The sequence below is a fragment of the Myotis daubentonii genome, chromosome 4 (genome assembly GCF_963259705.1).
Source record: "Myotis daubentonii chromosome 4, mMyoDau2.1, whole genome shotgun sequence".
Classification (NCBI taxonomy): domain Eukaryota; kingdom Metazoa; phylum Chordata; class Mammalia; order Chiroptera; family Vespertilionidae; genus Myotis; species Myotis daubentonii.
Genome location: NC_081843.1, coordinates 27,672,076 through 27,686,893, shown reverse-complemented (window position 1 = coordinate 27,686,893; position 14,818 = coordinate 27,672,076). Strand labels below are relative to the sequence as shown.

General features: G+C 51.1%; 1 protein-coding gene across 4 annotated transcripts in view; it reads left to right on the top strand.

Annotated features, from left to right (window-relative positions):
- The first annotated feature begins 226 nt into the window (after positions 1–226).
- SYT17 (synaptotagmin 17) overlaps positions 227–14,818 on the top strand; it is a 73,437-nt gene continuing 58,845 nt past the window's right edge. The window contains exons 1-5 of one of the 4 annotated variants that reach the window (XM_059693298.1): positions 227–650; positions 4,275–4,297; positions 4,949–5,097; positions 11,752–11,900; positions 13,323–13,942. In XM_059693298.1, coding sequence (XP_059549281.1) covers positions 11,753–11,900; positions 13,323–13,942 — 768 coding nt within the window. In that variant the 5' untranslated portion in view covers positions 227–650; positions 4,275–4,297; positions 4,949–5,097; position 11,752. The remainder of the gene's footprint in view (positions 651–4,274; positions 4,298–4,948; positions 5,098–11,751; positions 11,901–13,322; positions 13,943–14,818) is intronic. The other 3 variants (XM_059693299.1, XM_059693300.1, XM_059693301.1) reach the window with 3 other exon arrangements.

The window sequence follows — 14,818 nt, the reverse complement described above, 5'->3', positions numbered from 1 at the left end:
GGCAACAGTTCTAGGCGCGTCGGGTGGGGTGGGAATAAAGTTTTCCCGAGCTGGTCTGGGAGAGGGCGGGGTTGGGCAGGACCCTCCCGGCCACAGACTCCATGGCTGGACCGTGCCCTCGGCCACCCCGGGGGCTCTGCTCTCGGTAGGTGCCAGCCCCGGCGCCGACCGATGGCTGACCCTGCCCGCCCTCTCCCACCCGCTTCCCAGTCCCCATCCCCTCCCCCGCCTCCCGCGCGCACCGGCCCGGCGTCTCCGCCCCTCCCGCGCCGGGGTCGCTGCAGTCCCCGGCTGCCCCCGGCTCCCTCCTCAGGCGCCCTGGCCTCATTCCAGCCTGGGAGCGCCTCGGGGGGAGCGCGGGACAGCGAGGGAGGCCGAGGCGGGGGCCCTGGGCACCTCAGCTCTCCCAACCTGCAGGCGGCCCCGACTCCGGGAGCCTAAACGCAGGGAAAGGCAAGGACCCGGCGGCCGGCGGAGGGGCGGGCGCCGCTCATCAGCCACGCCAGTCACGTCTGGGGCCGCCCGGCCGCCTTTTCTTCCTTTCCCCCTTTGCTTTCTCCCCCCTCTCCCCTCGGCGAGGGCAAAGTGGCCGTGGCGGCGCCATGCCCGGGCCGGAGTGAGTCGCGCGGGCGAAAATGGCGTACATCCAGGTAGGGCTGGGGCTGGGGGCCAGGTCCGCGGGGTGGGTGGGGAGGCCGTGCCCCCTTCGACCGTGAGCGCGCGTAAGAGAGGGCTCGCGGCTGCGCTCCCGCAAACTTGCCTGGGGAAAAAGGGTGCCCGAGCGCAGCAACCTGTGCGCCCCAGAAGAGGCTGGGTGCCCCCACACCCCCTCATGCAGGGCCCCTTGCGGACTCTGCACGGGCGCCTTCACCTCCTGGGGAAGGAAGGGGGGGGACGTGAGACAGACTTTTCTTCCCACTCCCCAATTCCCCTCCCTTGGCACCCCACCCCAGGGAGGGGCCGAGGCGAGCGGCCCGGGGCGTCCCAGCCACCCGGCCCGCCAGCTGCGGTTGCCTTGGTGACGGCCGGGCTAATTGGCAGGCGGAGTGAGCCTGAGGCAGCTGTTCTGGCCAGGAGGGACAAGGACGTTGTCTCTCCCTGGCACTGGGTGCTAGGGGTGGGGGACACACCAGGGGCGTGCTGGTGCTGGTGCTGGTGCTGGTGGGGCAGCCGATTGCTTAGGGCCTAAGGCCATTGTCTGGGGGTTGGGAGTTGTGGACCCCCATCATTTGGGGGAAACTCCCCTAAGAATCCTCGGCCGAAATCATTTCCAAGCGTGATTTTTTGGAGCGGGATGGAAAGTGGGGGAGAGCTGCTTGACTAAGAAACCTTTCTCCTTAATACAAGGCTGGAAGCGGTGACAGGTCAGCGCCAAGGTCATGCAGTCAGACCCTTTGCTTGCTTCTGGGACTGGCTCCTCTGAGCCGGGCAGAGAAGCCTCCAGGCTCCCACATCCAGGGTGCATCTGGGCTCACTTCTCATCTCCTCCGCCACAGTTGGGGGGCTGCTGGTCCCCGAGTTTCCCTCTGGCTCACACATCCCCTCAATTTGTCCTCAGACTTCTCATTCGGCCAGGAACTCTGCTCTGTCACCTGGCTGGCCTCCTCATCTTTCCTGGTTTAGGTTTGCTCCATTGGCTCCCCTTTCATGAAATCCCTAGGTCATCTTTTCAAGTTCATTGTAGGTCACGTCCACACCCACTGTGTGCTGGATGTTGTTAGGAGGACTATTCAATAGTCACTCAACAAACAGTTGGGTGACCACCTATTATGTGTGCGCACTGGGGACACAGCTGTGAAAACAGCATGGTCCCTGCCTCTCAGAATGCAAATCTGGTGAGACACGAAGAACATCTGAACAGGCTTGTACGGTTCTTATTGCCCACCTTCAGCACCAAGGCGACACAGCTGCTTAGGGGTCCTGGTGAGATCTAAACGTGGGGCTCAGGGAGGTTTTTGTTAGGCGTCCAGTATGGGGATGGCCTGGTGATGCTGGCTTCACTTCTAGAACAAGTTGTTGAACTTTTTCTGTAAAGGGCCAGGTAGTACCTATTTGTTTCTTCGAAGGCTGCAAGGTCTGTGTCTCAACTATTCTGCTCTGACTGTGGTGCTGAACAGCCATAGACAATAGTCAATGAATGGGCGTGGCTGTGTTCCAATAAAACTTTATTTGTGAACACTGAAATTCGAATTTCGTATATTTTGCATGAGTCAAGGAGTATTAATCTCCTTCTGACTTTTTTCCCCAAACATTTAAAAGTGTACAAACTGTTCTTAGCTGAAGTGCCGCACAGAAATAGGCTGGCTGCGGGCTGGATTTCTCAGCCCTGTTATAGAATGTCTGTGTTTGCTTTCATCCTGTTTCTTTCTGGCTTGAATCAGTTCTCCTCCATTGGATCAAACACGTGAACCCAGGAGGCCCAGGACGAGGAAAGGCTCACGAAGCTTGCTGAGAGCATCAGAGCATCTTCCCTTTCCTCTTTCTTCATCTTCCTTGGTTTTTCTTTGCTCTCTGGCACTTACCTTGCACCTGGGTCTTGAGAAGGCTGGCTGGTTGTTCCTTAGCAGGGACCCTGAGGTGGCCTTATCTCTGCTCATCACGGTTTTATAAACGGCTCTCCGATCACCACATACGGAGGAAAGGCTTCCCTAAATGAAGGTAATGGGCATGGATTGTGAAAAAGCATCCCTTTATCCTTGTACTTTGTTGGAAGCTTTTTAAAGCACTTGCTCTTGTATGCCCGACGAGGACATAGCTTTTTGCTGCTTTGCTCACCAAGATAGTCCCTGGTGCCTGGTTGGTTCTAACTGGCCTTGAGAAACCATCCTGTTCTCACGAACCACAGAGAGGGGGCAGATATTTTGCAGCTGGGCAACACACAAGCATTTTCACAGCGTCCTGGGTTAGTCTTTCCATAGAGGAAAGAGGTAACTGAGGCTCAGAGTGGCCCCTTCACATGATTGATTGGCTAGTGGTGAGGCCAGGACTAGCACTGTCTCTACTCAGCTCTTTGCGTGTAACCCCCCCCCCACCCCCCCGCATTCCCGGCACACCCAGCAGGTCTTGTTCTGGTTTGAGTTTTGCTTTTGGAAGAGTTTGTGATTAGTGCCCGAGACTTTGTTTTCCAAGCTGCAGCCATATCCTTACCACTTCAAGGGTTTTGAATTTTTCACAAGCTATGTACCACCTGTACTGTTATTTACTTAATATTTTTTCTATAAATGGATTCACACTTTTATTAATTTAAAAACTCATATGAAAGGGAAACTTTATGTCAAAACCATTTTTAGAAAACCAGGATGACTTGATATAAGCAGAAGGCAATTGGACAGAAGAACCACAATTAGAATAATGCCACAGTCTTGGATTCTAGCTAGAAAGGGCTCCCTGCAAGGCTCTGAGCTGGGGGCCTTCTCTCTGTTTAAAAAGGAAGGAGTGGAGAAGATTAGAAAGATGTTATTGAGTCTTTCTCCTCCTTGCAAGAGAATTGAAAAAAAATAACTTTCTCCCTCTTGGTTCAAAGTTCTGAGTTCGAGTCCTGCCTCAGTTCATCTCTGAGACATGTCCCAGGCTAGGATGTGGAACTCCTCCTAACCTACCTGGTTTACTTGGCCCCTTTGGACAGTCATCAAGACTCTTCCCTGGAAGAGGGGAGGGAGCCTGTGACTTAGGAACCTGTGAGAAGAAGATGGGATGTGGGGGCGGGGGGACGGCAAAGAATGGGGGCAGCCCGTCCCTCCTCCAAGGACAGATTATGGCTTCCTTTTTGGCTCCCTCTACTTGTGGGTGGTCTTATGAAGCTTCCCACCATCTCCATTGGCGCAGAATTGGAAGGTAGGGCCTCCAGGAGGGTTGGGGAGCCAAGTCACATCCACTCGGTGCCTGCCTGCATGTTAGCAAATCATGTCTTTTGGGGTTGGCTTCATGGTTATTTCTGTATAGGAAGGTTTGCTCTTCTGAAGTGTGGCTGCATTGGCTAGCATGACTATCTATCCACCCGCACTGATTCATAACAGCATACGGTGCACATCAAACCGAAATGCTCAAGTTTCCCATTTATTCGGTGTTGGCTAGCCGGGAGGCTACCCGCAGCCCTGAAGATAGCAACACCTAGTTAGGAAGTCAGCTCCCTCCCCAGGATGGTAAGTGGAAAGATCCAGGGCTTTTTCTTTTTCTTTTCTGAGTTGCTGGAATATTGCTAAACTGGTCTTGTCTCTCTCTTTTTGTCGCCCCCACCCCCTCCACCCCGTGGCTTCATCTTGGATCTCTAAAAGGGCAGTTGGAACCTTTAAACGAGGTGGGTTAATTCAATGACTCGTTTGGTCTGGCTTCTAATCAAGAAATGCTTGCTTTTCATTTTGGAGTCTTGTGTGAGGCTGTGGGGAATATTGAATATTAAACAGTCACCGGATGTTGATAAGGGCACTGTTTCCATGCCTTTCTATGGCAGGGAGATCCCGGTGAAAAGGCACTAGATGACAAGATAGGTTTCCCTCCCCACCCCCTACTTATTCCATTTGATTATCTCTGTTTGCTTTCATGTCACTGAGATTATCTTTTTGAAAAAGACTATTTTTGCTTTGCTCTCAAAAAGACAGACTAACATTCATTGTGTTTCGGAACATATTGTGTAACCCTCACCACGGTGGTGGGTATGCCGCCCACATGTCAAGAAAGACGTTCCCATAAACTACAAAAGAAACTACCTGCAAATGTCTCGCTGGCTATTAATGGCTCCGGCGAGTTGGTGTTTGCCATCTTTGTGCCTGCAATTGGTAAACAGAAATGGAAAACATTTTGTTCCAAGTGTTGACAGACCTCCTGCATGTCGTTATGTCTCACCAGGGATGGGCTGCTTGTAATTCGGGTGTTTTTCCTTTTCCTCCTCTCCACCCTTCCTGCGTCTCCTCTCGCCCCCCTCCCCGCCCACCTCCCCCAATGGCCTCAGGGTTTTCTTTCTAGAATCTCTGATCTGCTGCTGTGCAGATGGACCTGCCGGCACTGCTGTCAGAAGTGTTACGAGTCCAGCTGTTGCCAGTCGAGTGAGGATGAAGTTGAAATTCTGGGACCTTTTCCTGCCCAGACTCCTCCCTGGCTGTAAGTAACACTGCTCTCAACTCCCTTGAAAGCAATCTCAAGACCTTTTTTTTATTCTCTGTTTCTGAGAGGGGGTAGGACCTGGGGAAGGAGGATTTGAGGTATGAAAGCAGGGAAGGCCTGGTGCCCATTGACCTCTTTGCCACTGATGGGACATGCTCTGTGCCTCTCATGTTTTTTTTTTTTGTTGTTTTTTTTTTTTGGCAAGCTGGTGAGACCAGCTGGTGGTGGGACTTCTGTTCAGCTAGTTTCACATCTTCTGAGATGTGAACTGTGTAATGCTAAACATGTGGGCACTTTTAATCACGTTGGGTGTCATTCCAAGCGGAAAAAGCGATCTGTGAGCATCTATAGTCTTCAAGGGCTGTCGATTCTAAAGGTGTCCACCCAAGTCAGTACCTGGCAACTGGCCTGGCAGCTGACCCAGTGCTTGGCACATGGTAGATGCTTATAAATGTTTGTTGCCTGGCCGGGTAGATGGAATGAACAAACAAGTGTATCTTAGCTGATCTGACCAAGAGCTTCAGAAATAGGGAAGCCGAAAAGCACCTCCGGGCTTCATCCTGTCCTCCAACGCTGTTTATGCTCTCCCTGGCGTCTTTCATTTTATTTCCAATTCGTTCTCCTCCCGCGCCTGCATACAACATCTCCATCTGCCAGTCCCTCAGATATTTTGGGAACGCAGTTTTGAAGCTTTTGAGCCACGTGTCTGGCCCATCTCTCTGTGGCTGGGAGAGAGGAACGTGGCCAGAGAGTCTGGGTTGAGTCTAGAGCAGGGGTGGGCAAACTTTTTGACTCGAGGGCCACAATGGGTTCTTAAACTGGACCGGAGGGCCGGAACAAAAACATGGATGGAGTGTTTGTGTGAACTAATATAAATTCAAAGTAAACATCATTACATAAAAGGGTACGGTCTTTTTTTTTTTTTTTTTTAGTTTTATTCATTTCAAACGGGCCGGATCCGGCCCACAGGCCGTAGTTTGCCCACGGCTGGTCTAGAGGGTCTAGGAATCATTGAGTACCACTTCTTATGATACGGAGCGGGAGGCCCCGAGAGGCGAGACAGTGCATGTGCCCACAGCTGGAGCCTCCGTGGGGACCCAGTGCCGCCTCAGCTAAATCCTTGGGCTGAAGTTCCAGAAGCTTCTGGTGCCCCATCTTTCCCTCCATACTGGGGGGAGGGTGGGGGTGCGGGGTGGGTCATGCTTCAGTTCTTCCTCTCATTTTCTGTTTTTAGAGGCAAGTATTGCATATTTCCATAACAAAGTGGTTCTGTGTCAGGTTCTGTGAGTTGATATCCTATTTTTTCTACTTTTTCCTAGTTCTGTGACCTTGAGCAAGTTGCTTGATCTCTCTCTCTGCCTTGATTTTCCCATCTGTAAAATGGGGATGATAAAAATAATAGTATTTATTTCATAGGGTTGTTGTGGTGATTGCATGAATTAGTGTATGGAAAAGGACTTAAGAATGCTTGGCACCTAGATGAGAGTCTTTTTACCCTGTTTTTGTCTCAGTTTCCTCATCTGTGAAGTGGGAACAGTAATATGACTTATTTTCAATGGCTGTTATTCAGAGTAATGAGATATGCACATACCATGCTTATCACAGTAGCGAGTATTCATTTCTATCATTGTATTGATAGGGATTCTTTAAACTGATTTAGAGGCGATGTTAAGGCACTCTTCCATTATTCATAGGTAGTGACCTAATCCCGCAGATGTGTGTAGAGTTGATTGTTTGGTGAAATCGACTCATTAATCAAGAGCTCAGTCCCATTTCCAGTGCCCTGTGTGACAGAGATTGGCTTAGCCCATCTGGTGTCTTTTCTTTAAAGAATGCCAGCTCTGTGAGGGCAGGGTTTCTCTGTCTAACGCCAAAAAAATAGTTGTTGGCCAGCTGACTAACGTACAGGCAGAAATTGAATCCTGAAAGCATCAGTCATCCAATTGAGCCCGGCCGGTGGCTCAGTGGTTGAGTGTCGACCCATGAACCAATAGGTCACTGGTTCTGCTCCTCCTGGTCAGGCACATGCCTCGGTGTGCAGGAGGCAGCCGATCGATGTTTCTCTTTTATTGATGTTTCTATCTCTCTATCCCTCTCCTTTCCTCTTTAAAAATCTAAAAAAAAAAAAAAAAAAAAAAAATGTAATCTCAGTTTCTTTGGTAGTTATTTCTTGAGTACACCCTGCAGGCACTCAATAGAGTCCTATTGCTGTACTCAGGGGATTTAAAGTCTAGTATAGGGGCCCCAGTTGGGTGGCTTAGTTGGTGGAGCGTTGTGCTGTTCACTGAAAGGTTGTGGGTTCAATTCTCAGTGAGGGCACATACCTAAGTTTGGGGTTCGATCCCCTGTTGGTGTGAGCATGGGAGACAACCAATTGATGTTTCTATCTCCTTTCCTGTCTCTCGAAAATCAATAAAAAACATATCCTTGGGTGAGAATTAAAACAAAAGCAACTCGTATAGGAGATAAGGCGAGTACTTAAGTCCAGGCCCCCTCTAGAGTTATGCATTCACACCCCGCACACCCATATGACAGTCTTGCATAGTGTTTCCAATGGAAAAATCCAGGGGGAATGGCTTCATCCAGGCATAGCTGGATCCAGAGGCTTAAACACTGACTGGGAGTGCATGCGTGTGCGCTCTCTGTCGTTGTGTCCTTTGTATTGGCCTCATTCTTAAGCTTCTTCTTCTCTGCCCCATTCTTAACAGCAGCAAAAACACCAGGAAGCGCTCTTTGCCCTGGTTTGGTGTAAATGTGCCCAATCACTTTTTCTTGGAGGAGACGGTGCTAGGATCATTCATCCCCGGGTTGCCTGACCATCCTGGGCCCAGGGGCAGGGTCGTTCCCCCTGGAAACGCTTGAACTAAGCTAGTAGAACAGGGTTGGCACACTTTCCCTGTAAAGGGCCCGATAGTAAATATTTCAGCCTCATGGGCTTATTCTAGTCAGTTCTGCCATTGCCGTGCGGAAGCAACCGTAGTCAATACACTAATGAATGACGTGGCTGTGTTCCAGTAACACTCCATTTACAAAGTCAGGCTGTGGATCTGGCCCTGTGGTTCGCTGACCTTTGTACTAGCCCAGTGACGGCGAACCTTTTGAGCTCGGCGCGTCAGCATTTTGAAAAACCCTAACTTAACTCTGGTGCCGTGTCACATATAGAAATTTTTTTGATATTTGCAACCATAGTAAAACAAAGACTTATATTTTTGATATTTATTTTATATTTTTAAATGCCATTTAACAAAGAAAAATCAACCAAAAAAATGAGTTCGCGTGTCACCTCTGACACGCGTGTCATAGGTTCGCCATCACTGCACTAGACAGTTTGGATGCTGTGACTGGATCCAGGGCAGGCAAACACGACACATGGACACTATGTCTTGGAAGAGTTGTGAGGATCGTAGAAAATGAGCCTGCAAACTCTGATCATGCAGGGTCTTGAATGCCAGATTAAGGAATTTGGATTTTCTTTTGAACCAGTAGGGAACCTGATAGACATTGAAAATCATAATCTGTTTGCCCCCAGATATCTGGATGGAGTGTTCCAGATGCCCAGCCACTGAGTTGGATGACAGTTGCGCTTTGACCAGGCTACTGACCCTTTGGGCATGCAGAGGATTCTTTCAGGGGCAGGGGTAGGACCCTCTGGGAAGACAGTTCTTTTGGTTTTGCCACAAGCAGAGAAGTGGGCTGAGAACTTCCAGCAGAGCCAACACACCACGCAACTTCTGGAGGCGCCGTTGACTGGTAGTTATTATGAATGGTACCACCTAGAGTCGTGCAGTCTGCAGCCTGGACACTGTACATGACCTCCATGCTTCCCAGGGTGAGCCAGGTCTTCCTGGAATCCTGGGCATCACTGAGTGCATTTTTGGCACTCAGCACAGTGCAAAATGTTAAGAGAAATCTGGAAAGGGGAAGCGGGTTCAGTCATTCAGAGAGCGAGTTTACAGCTTGTGCTTTCCCCAGCTTTATTTACCAAGTGGGCAGTTGCATGTTATCAAACAGGCCGGGAGTAGAAATGTCAAGTGCACAGGCTTTGCAGTGCTGCTCCTGCTGTGATATTTGAGCCCAGAACCACAGGGCTGGCAGATGAGCTGGTTCTTTGTGTGGGCGACACATCATTAGTTGTCACATGTGCTTCTGTCATGGGGGCCCCCAGCTTTCCTTGGCTGGGCTGGCTTAGTGAGGGTCAGGAAAACTGTACCGTCCAGCTGGCTCCTTGGGGGCAGTGCCAGAAAGACCCTCATTGAAGAGTGAATTAAAGTCAGGTTATTTGTTTCCACAACTAGCATGTGCTGAGCACCTACTGTGTACAAAGCTCCACAGGCCTTGCAGGGGATGCCCAGCTCAGGCGTGTGGCACTGTGATCCGGAGCCTGGCATTGCTTGACTCAGTTGGGTTTCTACCATTTAACAGTGGTGCCAATTAATTATCCATCCCTCTCCCCACCCTACCCTGGGGCTTATATTTCCTCACCTGTAAAAGGGGCACGGTTATTAATAACAACTAACTCCCAGGTTGTTTTAAGGGTAAAATGAGATGATTCATACAGAACATTTAGCCCAGTGCCCAGCAAGCACATAGTGGGCACTCAGCACCTGGTACCTTTGATCATAGTAGGTACATGTCTCACCACTAAGAAGTGTATCCTGTTATAGGAGGGTTGACAAGACATGCACTCAGATCATTGCGACACAAGATAAATGGGATAAGAACTACAGGAAGGGTGTATTCATTCACTCACTGAGAAAATAAATGTGGAACACCCAGGTGCGCCAGGTAGTAAGGCAAGGTTGGCAGTGGTGACAGATAAGACAGATACAGTCGCTGCCCATGTGGAGCTGAAGCTTGGTGTCAGATGCAGAAGAGAAGCAAGCAAGCCACAACTGAAGATAAGTGATGCGCAATGTCAAAGAGAGACAAGCAGGTGCAGGGATAAGGGTGGAAGGGGGTAGGAGGAGGTGACGGGGACAGGGTGGGGCCTCTCTGAGGAGATGCTGTTGAAGCTGAGACCTGAATGATGACAAGGAACCAAACAGGTGATGGGGACTGGAAGAGCATTCGGCGCAGTGTGTGAGAGGAAGGCAGGGAGGCCTGGTGGTTGCAGAGGATGTGGGGTGGCTCAGGCCTACACTGGTACTGTGTCAGAGGGCTTCAGCCAAGGCCCTGGGGGGCCAATGGCATTTAAGCTGGTCCTGGAAGGCTGGATGGGACTTCACAGGTGGAGGTGACCGCCACAGAGGTATGACAGTGGGGGGACAGGCTGTGCAGGTGGAGGTGCCCCAGTGACTGCTTCCGTGGAAGATGCTACAGCTTTCATTTAAGGGAGAGCAAGAATGATTGGCACGGTGTGATCCCATCTCTGTGACCTCCCCAACTTTCCACCCCCCACATTTCATCTGCTGTGTCCTAGAGACCAGGATCAGGGGGCAGGCGAGGACTGTGCGTTTCCCGGCCTTATCACAGCCCCGGTCTTGTCCTCGCCGTGACCCTTATATCACTTTGGAAGAACATCAGGTCCATCTCATTTCATGCACAGGACGCGTCGGAAGACCTTGGAGAATTCGAAACTTGCATTTTTCAGGACTAGTTTCCCTGCAGGCTTAAATGTCAAGCTGGGGGATGCAGGCTGAGAACATATCAATCCACAGCTGAGAGCTTGGGGCGTGTTATTAGCAGCATCCATCTCACGGCCACTTTGCCAGCTTTTGTCCCCTCCATTTTCCTCCCCGCAGCACCCTAATCTAGCAGCCTTATGAATATTGGGGGAATCTTAAAGACACCAGTAATGCGAGCTGAAATGTATTGCGCACCTACCTCCAGCACGCCAAGCCCTGTTCTAAACGTTTCATATGTGTGAACGCGTTCAGTGTTCACAGCAGCCATGCCAGGTGGGCACCGTTATTCTCATTTTACAGAGAGGGAGATGGAGACACAGAGAGAGGAAGGGACTCGCCCAGAGTCACCCAGCCAGGGTTCAAACCGAGAGGTCCTGCTCTTTAATTACTACTCTGTGTCTCCCTACCGTCCGACCCAAGGCTTTTCGTCTTTTCATTGGGAGCACATTGCATCGTGCCTGCTGCTAATTCATAGCTGTTTCTTAACATCCAACTATTGTTCTTCAATCATTGATTCTCAGGGCCGTTTTGTAGCTATAGCCCTGCCTCTCAAAGAACCCTTGAGTGACATTGTTATGGATATTTTTAAAAGATGTTAAGCTGCAGACAGAGTGGCTGTTGGGATAGCAGAGCATTTCTCACCAAGAGCCACTTGTAAAAGTTGGGATGCACATGAACAGCCACATGGTTCCTTCCCGACTGAAGACTGACAGGTCTCCTCGTGGCTAGTCAGAGTGGCACCCCGCCTCCATGGCCACATCCTGAGTAAGTTCCCACATCTGTCCCTCCGGCCCCAGCTTTGACTGATTGTTCTAAATTGGGAAATATTCATTCATATCATCTCACATTTTGTGCAAAAAGCAAGACGTTATTGAGAGTTTGGGGCTACCACACCATTTCAAATTTGCATGATCCCAAGCTGCATAAACGGCATGAGAGCGGTTTCCTCGTGGTCTGTTCGCCAAGGGCAGAGATGCCCGTCCCTGGGGATTCTTTGACAACCATTGAGACCTCTTCCCTCCCACAGGATGGCCAGCAGGAGCAGTGACAAGGATGGGGACTCTGTCCACACAGCCAATGACGTCCCGCTGACCCCACGTACCAGCTCCCCAGATCGAAGATGCTCATCCTCAGACACGTTGAAGTCGACGTACAGCCTGACCCGGAGGATTTCAAGTAAGCGTCTCTGCCGTGGCAGGGCGTCCTGGCTCGGGCAGTCTTGGGCTGCTCACCTCCCTTCAGAGTCCACGAACTAATCCCACTAGCGGGGTCCCAGACAGAGGAGGGGAGCTGGCTTTCCCAGACACTCAGCAGCAGCCCCAAGGAAAGATGTGAAGGACACGATTGTTCTGGGGAGGGGTAGAGAGGGATGACAGTCAGGAGACAGGATGATGGAGCAATAATGACAGCTTGACGGAAGTGCATTGCAGTGATCGTTTTGACTGATTTTTGGTTTTGCTGATCACTTTTCCTTGAATTGGCTCAACTGACTGACATTGTCAGCATATATCATTTCAGACCCCAAAGGCAAGTGTCACCATGTTATATGCAGGGCTTGCAAATTCTAGTGACTCCAGGGTCCAGGTGGGTTGTGTCAGTAACTGCGTAAAGAGGGTTGGATAGAGATAAATATCACCCTGATGCAATGACAAATGGGAGCCGATTCTCAGCCTTGAGAGGTACTAGGGCAGGGTGGGGACTGTGGCCAATTGGGAAGCTAATGCCCTGTTGAAAGGGTAGCTGCTACTCAGCTGTAGCCAGGAGGGATGGTGGACCCAGTATTGCCTGATTTTCTAAAAGAGAAACTGGCAACCTGGGTTTTCAAATGAAACTTTCTTACTTTTAAGCCCAAATAAAATGTATCTATGGGTTGAATTTGGCTGGCAGGCCACTGAGCTTTTCCCCTCTGATGTATAACGTATGTGTTTGACCATATGGCATGATTTGGGTGGGGAGGAGGGAGGGTAAAGCCTAAGGACTCCCTAAATAGAAGCGTTGAAGAAGGATGATAGTTACTTTGAGGTAAGCGCCATTATTGGCTCCATTTCACAGATGGGGAAACTGAGTCCCAGAGAGTCTAAAAAATGTGCCAGAGTCACATGGCTCATTGGTAGTGAGTCATATGGCTCACTAGTAAGTAGCCGAGGTGGAACTTGACCCAGGCACTGCAGCCCCAGGGTCCACTCTGAAAGTGGAGGCAGTATAGGGTAATGGTTAGAGCCACGTCTCTGGGGCCACACAGGCCAGGCAGGACCCCAGCTCCTCCTCTTACTAGTTGTGTGACCGTTGGTGAGGGTTTCTGTAAAAGGCTGGGGGTGGTGGGAATAGTCATTGGCCAATACCCTGTGAAGGTTAGATGACCTGCTACATGTAGCGCATTTAGAACAGAGCCTGGCGCTTCGCTGCGGTGATTATGGTGATGGGGCCGATGCTGCCTCAGAATGAATAAGAGGCTTTCAGGTGTGGAGAGCAGAGGGCGAGAGCCTTAGGGAGCAGCGTGGACGATGTGAGAAGCGGGGAAATGTTGCCGGCCTCAGGAAGGGGCCAGGTCGGTCCCCTGCGCGGTGGTGTTCATGGTTATTTCTGGCGGCTCTTTAGGTCTGGAGTCCAGACGACCCAGCTCCCCGCTCATCGATATTAAACCCATCGAGTTTGGCGTCTTCAGCGCCAAGAAGGAGCCCATCCAGCCCTCGGTGCTCAGACGGACCTATACCCCCGACGACTATTTCAGAAAGTTCGAGCCGCGGCTGTACTCCCTCGACTCCAACAGCGACGATGTGGACTTCCTGACGGACGAGGAGATCTTGTCCAAGTACCAGCTGGGCATGCTGCACTTCAGCACCCAGTACGACCTGCTGCACAACCACCTGACGGTGCGGGTGATCGAGGCGCGGGACCTGCCGCCGCCCATCGCCCAGGACGGCTCGCGCCAGGACATGGCGCACTCCAACCCCTACGTCAAGATCTGCCTCCTGCCGGACCAGAAGAACTCCAAGCAGACGGGCGTCAAACGCAAGACCCAGAAGCCCGTGTTTGAGGAGCGCTACACCTTCGAGATCCCCTTCCTGGAGGCGCAGAGGAGGACCCTGCTCCTCACCGTGCTGGATTTCGACAAGTTCTCCCGCCACTGCGTCATCGGGAAGGTGTCGGTGCCCCTGTGCGAGGTGGACCTGGTGAAAGGCGGGCACTGGTGGAAGGCGCTGATCCCCAGTTCCCAGGTAAGGGGGGGGGGGGGAGGCGGGGGTACCGTGTCTTCTTCTGGGAGTTTGTGGTTGATTTTTTATGAGGATTTTTAGTTAAAAATATTGTTTTGCGCCTTAAAACATTTTATTTTGAAATAATTCTCTACTTACAAGAACTTGCAAACACAGAAGGGAGTTCCCATGTACCCTTCACCCAGCAACCCCCGTGATAAATCTTACACGACCAGAGTACATTCGCACTGGGAAGTGATGGTGGCAGCTAACCTGCAGGCTTTCTCAGTTTGCACCAGTTTTTACGTGCACTGCTGTGTGTGTGTGTGTGTGTGTGTGTGTGTGTGTGTGTGTGTGTGTGTGTGTAGGTCTATGAAATTGTATCACATGTGTGGATGCATGTAACCACCACCACCCTGGGACTCCCCAGTCATTGGTGGTGTGTTATTTAATCAGGAGAGTGATTAGCCTGGGTAGGAAGCTATCAGTCATGTTGACTTTCCCAAATTGATTTGGGAAAAATAAAATGAGGGCTGAAGAACAGGATGATAGATGGATGTTTTGCAGGCAAATTGTGAGATCCCAGCCCAGGAACATGCAATTGGCTGCTTCAGAAGCCACCCGTGGACCAGGCTCTGTGCCCGGTGGTGGTTAGAGTCCCCCTGCCCCTCCCCGCCCTCGCTTGGACACTCTGTGGGCTGGAGGACGACAGTGCTCCCACTGGGGGTGCAGCACGTGTTGGGAGCCCGAGGGAAGGAAAAGCCCGGCCCGGGGAGGCCAGCCCAGCCCCCCGTGCTGCGGACAGCAGTCCTGTATAACAGGCGGGATTATTTTGCATCAAACACACCGAGGTGCTTCTCGAAGCTGAGCTCTACTGGCCAGGGATTTAATGGTCCAGCA